This window comes from Chelon labrosus (assembly GCF_963514085.1).
Source record: "Chelon labrosus genome assembly, chromosome: 1".
NCBI lineage: Eukaryota > Metazoa > Chordata > Actinopteri > Mugiliformes > Mugilidae > Chelon > Chelon labrosus.
Window position 1 is genome coordinate 36,781,586 of NC_140337.1, and position 13,290 is coordinate 36,794,875.

Sequence of the window (13,290 nt, forward strand, 5' to 3'; positions counted from 1 at the left end):
GGAGAGAAGAGACACTATAAAAAAATGATACCAACCATAAATGGACAACATATGCTGACATGTGCTTTCCTTATTTTCTACATATGTAGTTTTCACCTGATTCTTATAGAATTCTTTTTATCATCTTGTATGAAAATAATGCAAAAGTGGCCACTTTCAAGAGTAAATCACATACTAGACATGAAACATGAACTGAAGGTGATGGAAAGTTCTACATTGTTTTCTAAGTTTCTTCTACTTCTTTTCCGTATGGGATCACTTGGTCTTTATTCCTTCTAGATCATCATGTTGGGTTCTGGTTCTCTGAGCTGATCAGCCAATCAGAGTGATCTCTCAGGCCAACAGAGGTCCGACTAGAAGCAACGGAGCAGGACACAGCAGAACAACTAGAGTCAGAGACGATAAGCGACACCAGAAAGCATCCAACAAGAGATGAAGTCAATGTAAGGTCTTTTAAAGTTGATGTGATGAACAGCTTCCATCCTTCAGTGGAGTTTGTTTCAGTGTCCTCCTGATGAGCTCCAGTACTCTGTCTCTTTTGGCTCTATGTTTGGTCTCCACCAGCTAAACACTCCCACCATCAGCTGATCTCTGAGTTTCTTTTCCTCACCTGTAGAAACGTTTCATTTCTCAGTGGTAAACTGAAGTGATGTCTGCTGATTTGATTTGAAATGCGCTCTTGTTAGAATGAACAGAAGAAGAGTTGGATAGTTCTCAGATGAAGGAAAGACCTCGGCTCCAGCCACACTGTTCACACTGTTTGAAGGTTATTTTCATCACTGATTATTCTCTGATCTGGAAAAAAGTTCCAAAAGGTCTGATGACACACACACAGGTGGGCGGAGGGAGCAGCCAGGAAGCTGATTGCTCCTTTACTGTGAGTTCAACAGATTCCTCAGTTTCTAGACGCTCAGTGTGAACATGTGATTTATCACTGAGTAAAGGATGTGTGTGGTTTCCTGGTTAACCCTGGAATTCCAACAGGAACCTCGCCACTCTCTCCTCTGCAGTCTTCTGCCTCCTGCTGGTGACCACAGCTCGTTGCACACTTCATGTCTTTTAAATGTTGCTGTTGAAAGGCTCATTTCAATCTGTCCTCAGTCATTTATTTACTGTGGCTTTTTCTTCCTTTTCTCTTTCTTAGACGTTCTTTAAAACATATTTGCTGATCAGTTCCTTCTGTCCTGGTTTCATCAACACATCAGAAGTCCCAGAAATGTTCAAAAGCTCATGTTAACTTGTGTCTTGTTGAAGGTTTCAGTCAGGACTGCCCTCTGCTGGACATTTGAATGAAGGTCATTAGTTCCCTCTTCCAAACGTGTTGACTGACTTTGAGGGTTTGACTTGAAGCAGGAGGAGGTCGCTGACATGAACTCTGCTTCACCAGCAGCTTTATCTTCTTTGAAATCATCATCAGATCCTTCACTGATCAATAATCAAAGATCAACAACCTGATCAAACTGACTCTACAGCCATCAGAGGAGACGTTACATCCTGGACCTGGACTCTGTCTGCAGAGGAGACACAAGACAGTTAGAGACAAAGACAGTTAGAGACAAAGACAGTTAGAGACAGAGACAGTTAGAGACAAAGACAGACAGAAAGAAAGAAAGAGAGAGAGAAAGAAAGAAAGAAAGAAAGAAGTGTAACGGGGATGGTTTTCGGACCCAGGGAGCCTATAAAGGTAGAGTGGAAGTAGCGCGCTCTCTCTCTCTCTCTCTCTCTACCGGTGTGGACGGGCACGGAAGTGCAGTCAGACGCAGCAGCCAGGACGCCAAACCAGTTGTTGTGGTAGGCCGCGTTTCACTAAGAAATATTCTTGATAGTATTATACATAAAAGAGTGACTCATAGAAAATATTCTTAGAGTTAAACAGGTCTTCTGCTAGTTGTATTTCCAGCCTGGGTTATGTGTTCTTTTGTTTCTGTAGTAACCTCCATCCGTGTGGTAACGCAGGGTGAACCTTGAGGGGGGGCTTAATAGGTGACACGGCCTGGTTGTCGGGAAATACGAAACATCGAAGCAAACTGCTGGTCTGGGTGCGAGTTAAAAAGATCCGAAGGTACAGCATGTTAAACGAATGATTATACTGAGAATGTTGTTTTATCACATGCTATACACGGCTCAACCTCCATGTCTGTTCTTTAATAGGATTGTTGTGGGTACAGTGTCTGTCACTGTTTTTTTTTTTCTCTTCCCAACCATTAGTTTTAATTCAGGGCCCTTTTATTTCTGACATTTGGTTCTGTGAGTTTTCTTTTTTCGATATGCATTGAATGGGGACTAGTGCAATATTGAGCGGGCATTCTGCAATATAGGAGAAGTAACAGGTTTGGGGGGGAAGCACTAGGCCTAACATTCAGTGACCTTTGGGTGATTTTATAGCGTGTTTTTCTTGCATGATAACATTGTGTGTGTTTTTTTATCGCTTGTAGTGGTATTTGATTTTCCTGAATGTATTGGTCCTAAATGTATTGGTTTATTTTATAAGCCCATTTTCTGAGAGTTTTCCTATTTCATTGAAACCACGTGCTATGTACAACAAGTTGCTCTATTGCAAAACGGCTACGGTGTAGCCATAGCCCCCATATGGTGTTTTCTTCTTTAGTTAATTTTTATTCTGTAATAAACTTTTATATTTTACAAGTTGTCAGCCTCCTGTCCTGGTCATTCTGGACGCTTACCTGTCAGTAGTGACGTAGGTCATGAGTCTTAACGACACCCTCAGTAAAGAGCTATTTCAATCACTACAGAAAGAAAGAAAACAAACCTTTCACTTTGAGCTCCACTATTTTCCATCTCAGGACATCTCCCTCCTTGTTGTAGACTAAACATCTGCATCGTCCACTGTCTCCATCTGTGGGGTATTTCAGGGTCAGACTGAGGTCTCCAGTTTTCAGCAGGTCTTCATTCATCTTCGTTCTGTTTCTGTAAATCTGGTCCTGGTCTTCAAGCTGGTCGGAGCCGTTCTGATACACATGGACCTTCCTGTTGTATCTGTCCTTCCACTCCACTTTAGTGTCTTCAGGCAGCTCTGTGGTTCTGAAGGGCAGCTGGACAGACTCCACCCCCTCCTCCACCTCCACCTGACAGACTGAGAGGACAACAAATCCCATCATCAGCTGTAGAGACAGCAGCAGCAGCAGCAGCAGCAGCAGCAGCAGCAGGTTTTCATGACTTTATTGAATGATTGTAGAGAAAGCTGAAGGACAGAAGCAGATGAGAGCAGAAGGAACAGGACAGAGATCTAGAAAGGTGTTGCAGATTATCAGAGTCTTGATGGTCGGTTGGTTGTGAGAGAGAGAAAGATTTGATTTTACAGAAATACTTCATTTCCATGAACACATGAGTCATCTTCCATAGAGATCATCATAGTAATAAATAAGACACACACAGATTGATCCAGTAAAAGTTCATCTTCCACAGTGTAAATAACGTTCTTATAACACCACTGTTGTTCAAACGTGTCCAAGTCTGCCATCATCTTCTAAAATCTGAACTCCAGCCAAAGTCTGGACCTGACATTACAAAGCCACACTGAAGTGTCCTCCTGGCCCACCCTGTCCTCCATTTAGTTCTTCCTGCTCACGTATATGGCTCATTCAGCCTCTCCTGACAGGAAGTTCAGTAGCTGCCACTTAATGTGCTTTGTCTTTTTGTAGCCTGCACCAAAGATGAAGCTGCTCTCAGAGAACTTTTCACCAACAACAGTTAAAAGATTCAAGAATTCAGTGAGTCTTGTCCACTCAGTGAAAAGATGGAAGACAGTCTCATTCAGCTTCTTGGTAACAGCAGGGTTAAGAACAGAGATAAAAGCCTTTGAAGCTAAATCATGGGGCCTTGATGAGGCCTCTGTCCCTTCCAGAGAGCCTCTGCCTCCAGAGCCCCAGGACCCTCTGAGCCACCCAGCAGAGAGCCCACGGCCCGGGCATCAGTCAAGTCTGGACCTGCTGCATCCACCAGCTGCTTCAGGCACAAGGTCTTAGTTTGGTGCAGCGCCCCCATCAGGCCAGGCGTGGCAGCGCTGCACACATCCAGCCTCGCCCCGTGGATCAGTGGCTCCTTCAACAACCAGTGCAGAGAGTTAGACTTTTCACTTTCTTTAAGACTAAAAAGAGCCCAGGATCTAAAAACACCTGATAAAACGGAGGTAAAACCCTTACATTTAGAAAGTTAGAATCAGTTCAAAACAGAGCAGCATCCAGTCCCAGGTTATTCACACGTCTGAGAATACAACTAGCCACTTCTCTCCACACCAGGTCTGACGGACCTGTCAGGAACCTCTGGATGAACTGGAACCTGAATGTGGCTGTTCTACTGGCCAGGTGGACGAGGCCCTGTCCCCTCTCCTTCTACTGGCCAGGTGGGCGAGGCCCTGTCCCCCCTCCTTCTACTGGCCAGGTGGACGAGGCCCTGTCCCCCCTCCTCCCTGGATAAAAACAGTACACTCTGTGGTACCCAGTGTAGACCGTCCCAGAAGAAACTGATCATTTTTGTTTGAATCTGGGCTAGTAAACCTGAGGGGGGTCCATACATGTCAGGCCATGCCAGAGCTGAGAGGCTACTCTACCTTTGTAAGACATCTGAGGAAGCATCCATTTCCATTTAGCCAGTCTACCCTCTATTTTATCTGTGACGCTCTCCCAGTTCTTCTGGACTGTTATTTCGTTTCCTAAAAAGACACCAAGGTATTTCAAACCGTCTCTCTTCCAAACCAGGTTCTGGGGGAGAACTGGGAGACCGTCACGCCACTCACTGACTGCAAGAGCTTCACTTTTTTTCCAATTCACAGTCACTGATGATAAAACATTCAAATCTTTTGTAATATTAGCTAAAATGTCTATTTCACGCTGGCTTTTTAAGATTAAGATTAAGATTAAGTGTCTATCGGCCAAGTATACTTGTGTATACAAGGAATTTGGTCTCTGCATTTATCCCATACGTGAATTAGTGAACACACAGCACACAGTGAGGTGAAGCACACACTAACCCGGAGCAGTGAGCTGCCATGCTACAGCGGCGCTCGGGGAGCAGTGAGGGGTTAGGTGCCTTGCTCAAGGGCACTTCAGCCGCTTTCTACCGGTCGGGGGTTCGAACCGGCAACCCTCCGGTCACAAGCCCAAAGCGCTAACCAGTAGGCCACGGCTGCATAAGCAGATAAAACCATGTTCTCTCTAAAACCAGGTCCAGTCAGGCCTTCAGTACTTGTGCGTATCCTGTGCAGCAGGGGTTCTAGGGAGAGTGCATAGAGCATACCAGACAGTGCACAGCCCTGTTGGATGCCTCTACACACTCTGAAAGGAGCACACAGACTACCACTGAACTTCAGCACACTCTCAATACCACTGTACAACACCCTGATCTTAGCAATGAAACCAGCGCTGAACCCAAACTTCTCCATAGTTTTCCAGAGGAAGCAGTGTTCAACGCGGTCAAAAGCCTTTTCCTGATCCAGAGAAATCAGACCAGAGTCTACACCCAATGAGCTGGAGACCACCAAAACATCTGGGATTAGGTAGATATTATCTACCATGGACCTGCCGGGCACACAGTACACCTGGTCCTGATGGACGACTTGATGGACAGCCGTTCTCAGCCTGTTGGCCAGGACTTTGGACAAGATCTTGTAATCCATACAAAGCAGAGACACAGGGTGCCAGTTCTTAATGTCCTGCAGGTTTCCTTTCTGAGGCAGGAGAGTGATTATGGCTCTGTGGCAGGACAGTGGCAATGAACCTGAGGCCATGCTTTCATTAAAAACATCTAAAAGATCAGCTGATTAAATGTCCCAGAAGGCTTTATAAAACTCCACAGTCAGGCCATCGATGCCGGGAGCCCTCCACCCCTGCATGCTCTGCAGAGCGCCCTGAAGTTCCTGCAGCTGTAAAGGCCTCTCCAGCTGTGAGTTGGTCTCCTCAGAGACCTGAGGCAGCTCGTTGCAGAACTCTTGACACAGTGGCTCATCCTCTTCATATTGACTGGAGTACAAAGAGGAATAAAAACCAACAGCTCTCCTTCTGATCTGTCCAGGTTCTGTCAGTTCAACCTGCTCACACCATGCTCTGCTCACTTCACCTGCACCTACCTGTGTTTCACATAGCTCACCTGTCTCTCCCACCTGTGTCACACTCAAACCATTTCCACCATTCACAGTGTTTTCACCACTGATCTCACTTTCCTCAAGGTCATCTTCACCACTTACACCAACATCTTCCTCCTGTGAGTCCCTCCTGTCCCTCAACCTGTACACTGTCCTCACCAGCAGCGCCGTCCAGGCCGTCCTGCTGACCAGCACCGTCCCACCCTGACCCCACAGCTCCTCATCCTGGTTGTTCAGGATCATGTAGAGCTGTCTCCTGTGAGACACCACATGCTTCAACAATGGAGACTTACAGCCAGAGAGGATCTTTTTAAGAGGAGACACAACTTTTCCATGTCTAGATAACTCTCTGCTTAGGAACTCATCAGTGATAAAGGGGGGGACATTAGACAGAATGACCTTTGTTGTGGACAGCGTCAATGGTTGCACCGACACAAACAGGTCATTGACGGTGATACAATACATTCATCAAAAAAGACAGAAAAAGTCAGAAATCACTCAGAGTCTCTGCTCACCACACTCACTACCAGCATGCACTCAGAGAGAGAGAGAGAGAGAGAGAGAGGTTTGAGGTTTTAAACCACTACTTTTACTTTCTTCAGGAGGAATTAGTCAACAATCTCAAAAAAAAGATTACACCAATTAACACAGTTGGTTTAAATTAAATCAAAGCAACACTTCTACAAACGTGATTTTTTTTCACAGTAATACATTTTCCCTCCAAATCCCACACCTTCACTCTAAATCCTCCATTTTCACGTAGTAGTTGAATTCTACCTGCACACGTGCTTTAACTAAACTCTTAAAGAGCAATAAACAATCATAACTCTGTCCTCTGTCCATCTTCACTTTTCTACTTCAATAAATTGCCAACTTTTCTTGGCCAAAGAAACAATGAAGCAGCTGACCTTTCTTCTTCTACCAAAAATAAACATGTGTTCAGTAAAAGACTCTCTGAACAAAACTAATAAGGTTCTAAGTGTTCTAAATAAGGACACTGGTCTGGAACATTTTACAAAACAATGAAAAATAGTCTCTGTTCCAAAACCAAAAGGACATTCATCAGAAACTGCAGGATTGATCACAGCAACAAAAGCATTCACTGCCACAGTACCATGGAAGATGCACCATTGCAGGTCACCAGTGTTCTTGGTTCATGGTGGTTTGTAAAGCCAGCTCCACACAGGTTTAACATGAGATGAAACCTTTAAATGATCCTCCAAGGTGTGTCTGTTCTGCTTTTTAACTGGTCTTTGTTTAAGGAAGTGACACACTCCTGGTAGATTTCTTTCCCACTCACAGAGTCCAGTGACAACCATACCTTCCTGCCAGCTTCCAGCAGAAACCCCATATGTTCACAGTCTGTAAGTTGGGACCTAAAGCACAACCTGGGGAAAGAGTCGGTCTCATCAGGTGTTAAATGTTCACTAAGCCATCCTGTTAGCAGCCCTCTGTCCTCCTCTGCTACTTCTTCTTGTATCCTTCTTTGTCAAGGATTAGTCCCACCACTAGAACAGATTGAATGTCCAGTCTTCTTGCCAGGGCAACAGCATTATCCATGTTAGCTCCTGTTATTTCTAACAAATGTTGGACAGTGGTTATACCTTTGGTGATTAAAGTCCTGGACATCGATGGTGTCTGTTCCAAAAAAAGTGCCTAAGCGAGCACCTTTGAGAATCGGCTCCTTTAGCAGCCAGTACAGTGAACCACTCAAACCCAATCTACCAAATTCCATCAAACACCATATTTTTACCACACTACAATTCAAACAATTCAAGTTGAAACATGAACAATCAAGTGTGAACAATGTTTTACCAAATCCCAAATTACTAATCTTTCCAAACATAAACTCTGCTACTTGTCTCCATGGTAACTTTTCTGGACCGTACAGGAAGCTTTGTGCAAACTGAAGCCTAAAAGCCGCCTTCCTGCTTTCCAGATGAACCAATCCCTGGCCCATTCTCTCCTTCCTCCTATCAAATATAAGACACCCTGTGGTATCCAGTGTAACCTATCCCAAATAAAGTTCACAATAATACTTTGTAATTTCATTAACAGATTCACTGGAGGTTCTAAAACAGCTAGGCGGTGCCACAAGGTAGAAGCCACCAGATTGTTAACCCTCATACCTGATTTTAAAATAGTTACGTTGTTACCACTAAGGGACAAAAGTGTCCTCTTTCAAAATGCCATAAAAATGGCATATGTTAATATTTTTTTCTGCTTTTTTTTACATAAATCTTTTCATCTACTTCAGTCCTAATCATAAATACCAAATGTTTGATTATTTTCAATATTTTAACCCTTAATATGCCAGTGTTTGTGATGGCATCCAAAATTTATCGTAAAAAAACACACAAAAAATGAAATATTTTCAATAATCTGAATGCAAAGTGGATTTTTCTTGGGGGGATTATTAGAGCCTTGGATATGTCAATGAACAGTAGCAAGATTGATTTGGATGGATTTTTAGTTTTTTTGTAGTGTCAGATTTACAAAAATAGTTACGTTGTTACCACCAAGGGACAAAAGTGTCCTCTTCAAAAATGCCATAAAAATGGCATATGTTAATATTTTTTTCTGCTTTTTTTTGCATAAATCTTTTCATCTACTTCAGTCCTAATCATAAATACCAAATGTTTGATTATTTTCAATATTTTAACCCTTTATATGCCAGTGTTTGTGATGGCATCCAAAATTTATTGTAAAAAAACACACAAAAAATGAAATATTTTCAATAATCTGAATGCAAAGTGGATTTTTCTTGGGGGGATTATTAGAGCCTTGGATATGTCAATGAACAGTAGCAAGATTGATTTGGATGGATTTTTAGTTTTTTTGTAGTGTCAGATTTACAAAAATAGTTACGTTGTTACCACTAAGGGACAAAAGTGTCCTCTTTTAAAATGCCATAAAAATGGCATATGTTAATATTTTTTTCTGCTTTTTTTTACATAAATCTTTTCATCTACTTCAGTCCTAATCATAAATACCAAATGTTTGATTATTTTCAATATTTTAACCCTTTATATGCCAGTGTTTGTGATGGCATCCAAAATTTATCGTAAAAAAACACACAAAAAATGAAATATTTTCAATAATCTAAATGCAAAGTGGATTTTTCTTGGGGGGATTATTAGAGCCTTGGATATGTCAATGAACAGTAGCAAGATTGATTTGGATGGATTTTTAGTTTTTTTGTAGTGTCAGATTTACAAAATAGTCCAAATAAATTTTGGATGTCATCACAAACACTGGCATATAAAGGGTTAAAATATTGAAAATAATCAAACATTTGGTATTTATGATTAGGACTGAAGTAGATGAAAAGATTTATGTAAAAAAATATTAACATATGCCATTTTTATGGCTTTTTAAAAGAGGACACTTTTGTCCCTTAGTGGTAACAACGTAACTATTTAGGTTACACAGTGTAAAAATAGAGTATTATGGGATTTGTTTTTGAAATATCCAAATTTGTTCAAAAATACACACCTTTACCAAATATCATAGCAGCAAGCATAACCAACACTGAGTAATCAAAAAAATAAAATCTGAAAAGGACACTTTTGTCCATATCAGGCATAAGGGTTAATGATGAGTGTTCGCCCTCTATAGGACATTCTGGGTAAAAGCCAACGCCAGTTCTTTAGCCTTCCCTCCACTTTGTCCACCACTCCCTCCCAATTTTTCATAATTTCTGACTGATCACCAAGATGAACACCCAAATACTTAATGCCACTCCTCCCCCATTCCATTCCACTGGGTAACCTGGGCTCATCTCCTTGCCATTTCCCAACTAACAAAGCTGTGCTCTTATCCCAATTTACTTTTGAAGCAGAAATTTTTCCAAAGCACTCAGTTATATTAATCAACTTTTTAACATCATTATCATCTTTTACAGCTATCATAATATCATCTGCATAAGCAGATAGGTGGAAAGGTACAAAATTATCCTTCAATTTTACTCCCTGTAACTCTCTTCTAATCTTACATAAAATGGGTTCAATAGCTAAAGTGTAAAGCATGCCAGACATTGCACATCCTTGTTGAATACCCCTCTTACTACTAAAGGGAACACTCAAAGCACCATTAACCTTCAGTACACTTTCAATGTCAGAGTAAAGAGTCTTAATCATGGCGATAAACCCTGGGGAGAAACCAAAAGCTTCAAAAGTAGTCCATAGATATTGGTGCTCCACCCGATCAAACGTCTTTTCTTGGTCGAGAGGAATCAGACCAAACTTTGAGTCCAATGAACTAGAGACTTCCAAATAATCACGAATTAGGCAAATGCTATCCCGAATTGATCTGCCAGGGATGCAATATGACAATCTATAATATGCCCCACCACATTTCTTAACCGGTTTGCCAACACCTTTGAAAATATTTTATAATCAGCACACAACAGACTCACTGGCCTCCAGTTTTTTACCTTGCACAAGTCTCCATTTTTGGGTAACAGAGTGAGGACTACTCTCCGACAGCTAAGAGGTAACTTTCCTGCAGCCAAGCTGACATTTAAGACCTCTAGCAGATCCTCCCCTAATGTGGACCAAAAGGTCTTGTAAAAGTCCACTGGAAGGCCATCCATGCCTGGAGCTTTACCATTATGCATGTTCATTAGCGCCTCTTGCAGTTCTTGCAGTGTCAGAGGGTGCTCTAGGTCTGCATTGTCCTGTGCTGATACCTGTGGCAAATTATTGAGAAACTGTTCCGACATCAGCAAGTTCTCTCTGAACTCACTTTTATAGAGCTCAGAAAAGAAATCCACCGCTCTCTTACGAATCTGACAAGACTCTGTGAGATCTTTTCCATCAGCTGATCGAATACAGTGAATGAGTCTGTTCTGACCATTCTTCTTCTCCAGGTTGAAGAAAAGTTTAGATGGGGCATCCATCTCAGCAGAATTCTGTAAACGTGAACGGACCAGGGCCCCCTGTGCTCTAACCCCCAGCAGATCTGCTAAAGCAGCTTGTTTTGCTTTGAGGACCTGAATATGGCCTCAATCTCCTGTGGACCCACTTAAATGTTGGAGCTCCACTATATCAATCTCCAGATCTTTGATTGATTTATTGATCTCTTTAGTGACATTGAAATTGTACTGAGTACAAAACTGTTGAATCTGTACCTTTCCCACATCCCACCATTGCTGTAAAGACTGAAAATGTGATTTTCTAGATTTCCATTGTTTCCAGAAAAAAACCAAACACCTCCTGAAATGTCCATCATTTAACAACACAGTGTTAAAATGCCAGTATGCCCTTTAAGGTTTCATATTGTTGATAAAAACATTTCCTATTAACAGACAGTGATCTGAAAATCCTACTGGACACGTGGAGCAGGATCTGGATGTTTGTAGGTGATGTTCATAACAATAAAATCTATCCAGTCTCGCTAATGAGATAAAATGATCTCTGGCATGAGCCCATGAGAATTGTGCATCATTTGCATGTTTAGAGCGCCACACATCTGCCAATTCATAGGTATCAATGATGCATTTCAAAACCTTTCTTGATTGAGGATTAGGTTCTAAATGATTCCTGTCCAGATCATCAACAGTCCAGTTAAAATCTCCTCCTACAACTAGAACATCTGTAGAAGCACATTTTCAAAGGGTGCTTGCAAGTTTTTCTAAAAAACTACATCTTCCACCAGGAAGCACTGGTGCATATACATTTAACAAGGTTACTGTAGCTGTTTCATATCTAGCACTTACTTTAAGTAACCTCCCTTTTACAACCTCCTCAACATCAAAAGATACTGTCTAGAAATGTTCTGAGAAAAGCCCTGATACTCCTGCACTCACTGTGCTCTTATGACTCAACACAATATTTCCATCCCATTCTCTTTTCCACTCAACTTCATTGTCAGTATTACTGTGGGTTTCCTGAGCAAAGGTGATGTTAGTACACTTTGTTTTTAAAAGTTCATAGTACATGGTTCTTTTTTTAACATCTCTTGCACCATTAAGGTTGAGGGAGGAAATTCTGAAACTACTCATGGCCAAGCATATGGAGATCAGAAGGGAAAAAGGTGTGAAAAAGGTGTTGCTCCTTATTTATTCTATTCATCGTTTATTAATTTGTGCCTTCACCTTCTGCACCCACTTCCTGAGGCCAAAAACCTCTGGGTCCTTCAGACCATCAGCACCTCTCTGTCTCATCAGCCACTTAGCTGAATCTACAAATAATGAACTATTTGGAAAAAAAAATTGTTCACCAAGACCTCCCTTTTCCCTTTGGTTATCTCCAGGAAACTGTGAATGTGCTCCAGACTATAGCCATTGGTTTTCTGACCATCAGGTAAGGATGAGTCAGAGAGCTCCTGTTCACTGTCAGAGTCAGAGGAAATACGTTCTAGCACCTAGCACCTTTAATGACATTCTGTTTGGTCGTGTCTCTTTAAACTCTCTTCTTGATTTTATTTTCATGACTGTCACTTTAAAAACAGACTCATCGTCTCTCTCACTATTTTCTCCATCAGTGATTATATCATCAATGTTCATTCCTTCTTGTTCTCCTTCCTCTTTAACACTGGTCTGACTCTGCTGACCAACCCATGCAGCAGAGGTGGAGGCTCTCTCCCCATCCTGTTGAACATCAGGAGGCTCCTGGGCTGCTGCCTCCCCCTGCACCTCCTCACCCTCTGCCTGAGTCTCACCCTCACCCTCTGCCTGAGTCTCACCCTCTGCATGAGTCTCCCCCTCACCCTCTGCCTGAGTCTCCCCCTCCACCCTCTGAGCAGCCTCAGCTTCTAGCTCCTGAGTCCTCTCTGGACAGCTGTGCACCAAGTGCCCCTCCTGCCCACACCCAAAACACTTCATCACCTCAGTTGTAGCAAAAATTGTGTAATCAAAGCCTTCAACTTTAAATCTCATAGCAATATTGAGTTCTTCATCATCATTTTTAAGAATCATGTAGACCTGCCTCCTAAAATAAACTACATGCTTCAACTTGGCTGATTTACAGTCTGATGGAAGCATCTTCATTGCAGACACAATCTGCCCATGACGTGATAGCTCTTTAATCAGCACCTCGTCACTAATAAATGGCGGCAAATTTGACAATATAATTTTTTTTTTTTTGCAGGATTAACAAGGGGGAAAACCGTGGCATGCGTGTTTCTTAGCACGATTCCCCGCTCCACTGTGTTAACCTTCTCAATTGTGTCTAGGAAAATGACGACAG

The 13,290-nt window shown here is 42.2% G+C and overlaps 1 protein-coding gene across 1 annotated transcript in view; it reads right to left on the minus strand.

Annotated features, from left to right (window-relative positions):
* Nucleotides 1–1,385: 1,385 nt before the first annotated feature.
* LOC311487731 (butyrophilin-like protein 2) overlaps nucleotides 1,386–13,290 on the minus strand; it is a gene marked incomplete at its 5' end in the record, with an annotated part of 195,517 nt that continues 183,612 nt past the window's right edge. Inside the window, 2 exons of the mRNA XM_084544093.1 lie at nucleotides 1,386–1,511; nucleotides 2,771–3,094. Coding sequence (XP_084400219.1) covers nucleotides 1,456–1,511; nucleotides 2,771–3,094 — 380 coding nt within the window. The 3' untranslated portion in view covers nucleotides 1,386–1,455. The remainder of the gene's footprint in view (nucleotides 1,512–2,770; nucleotides 3,095–13,290) is intronic.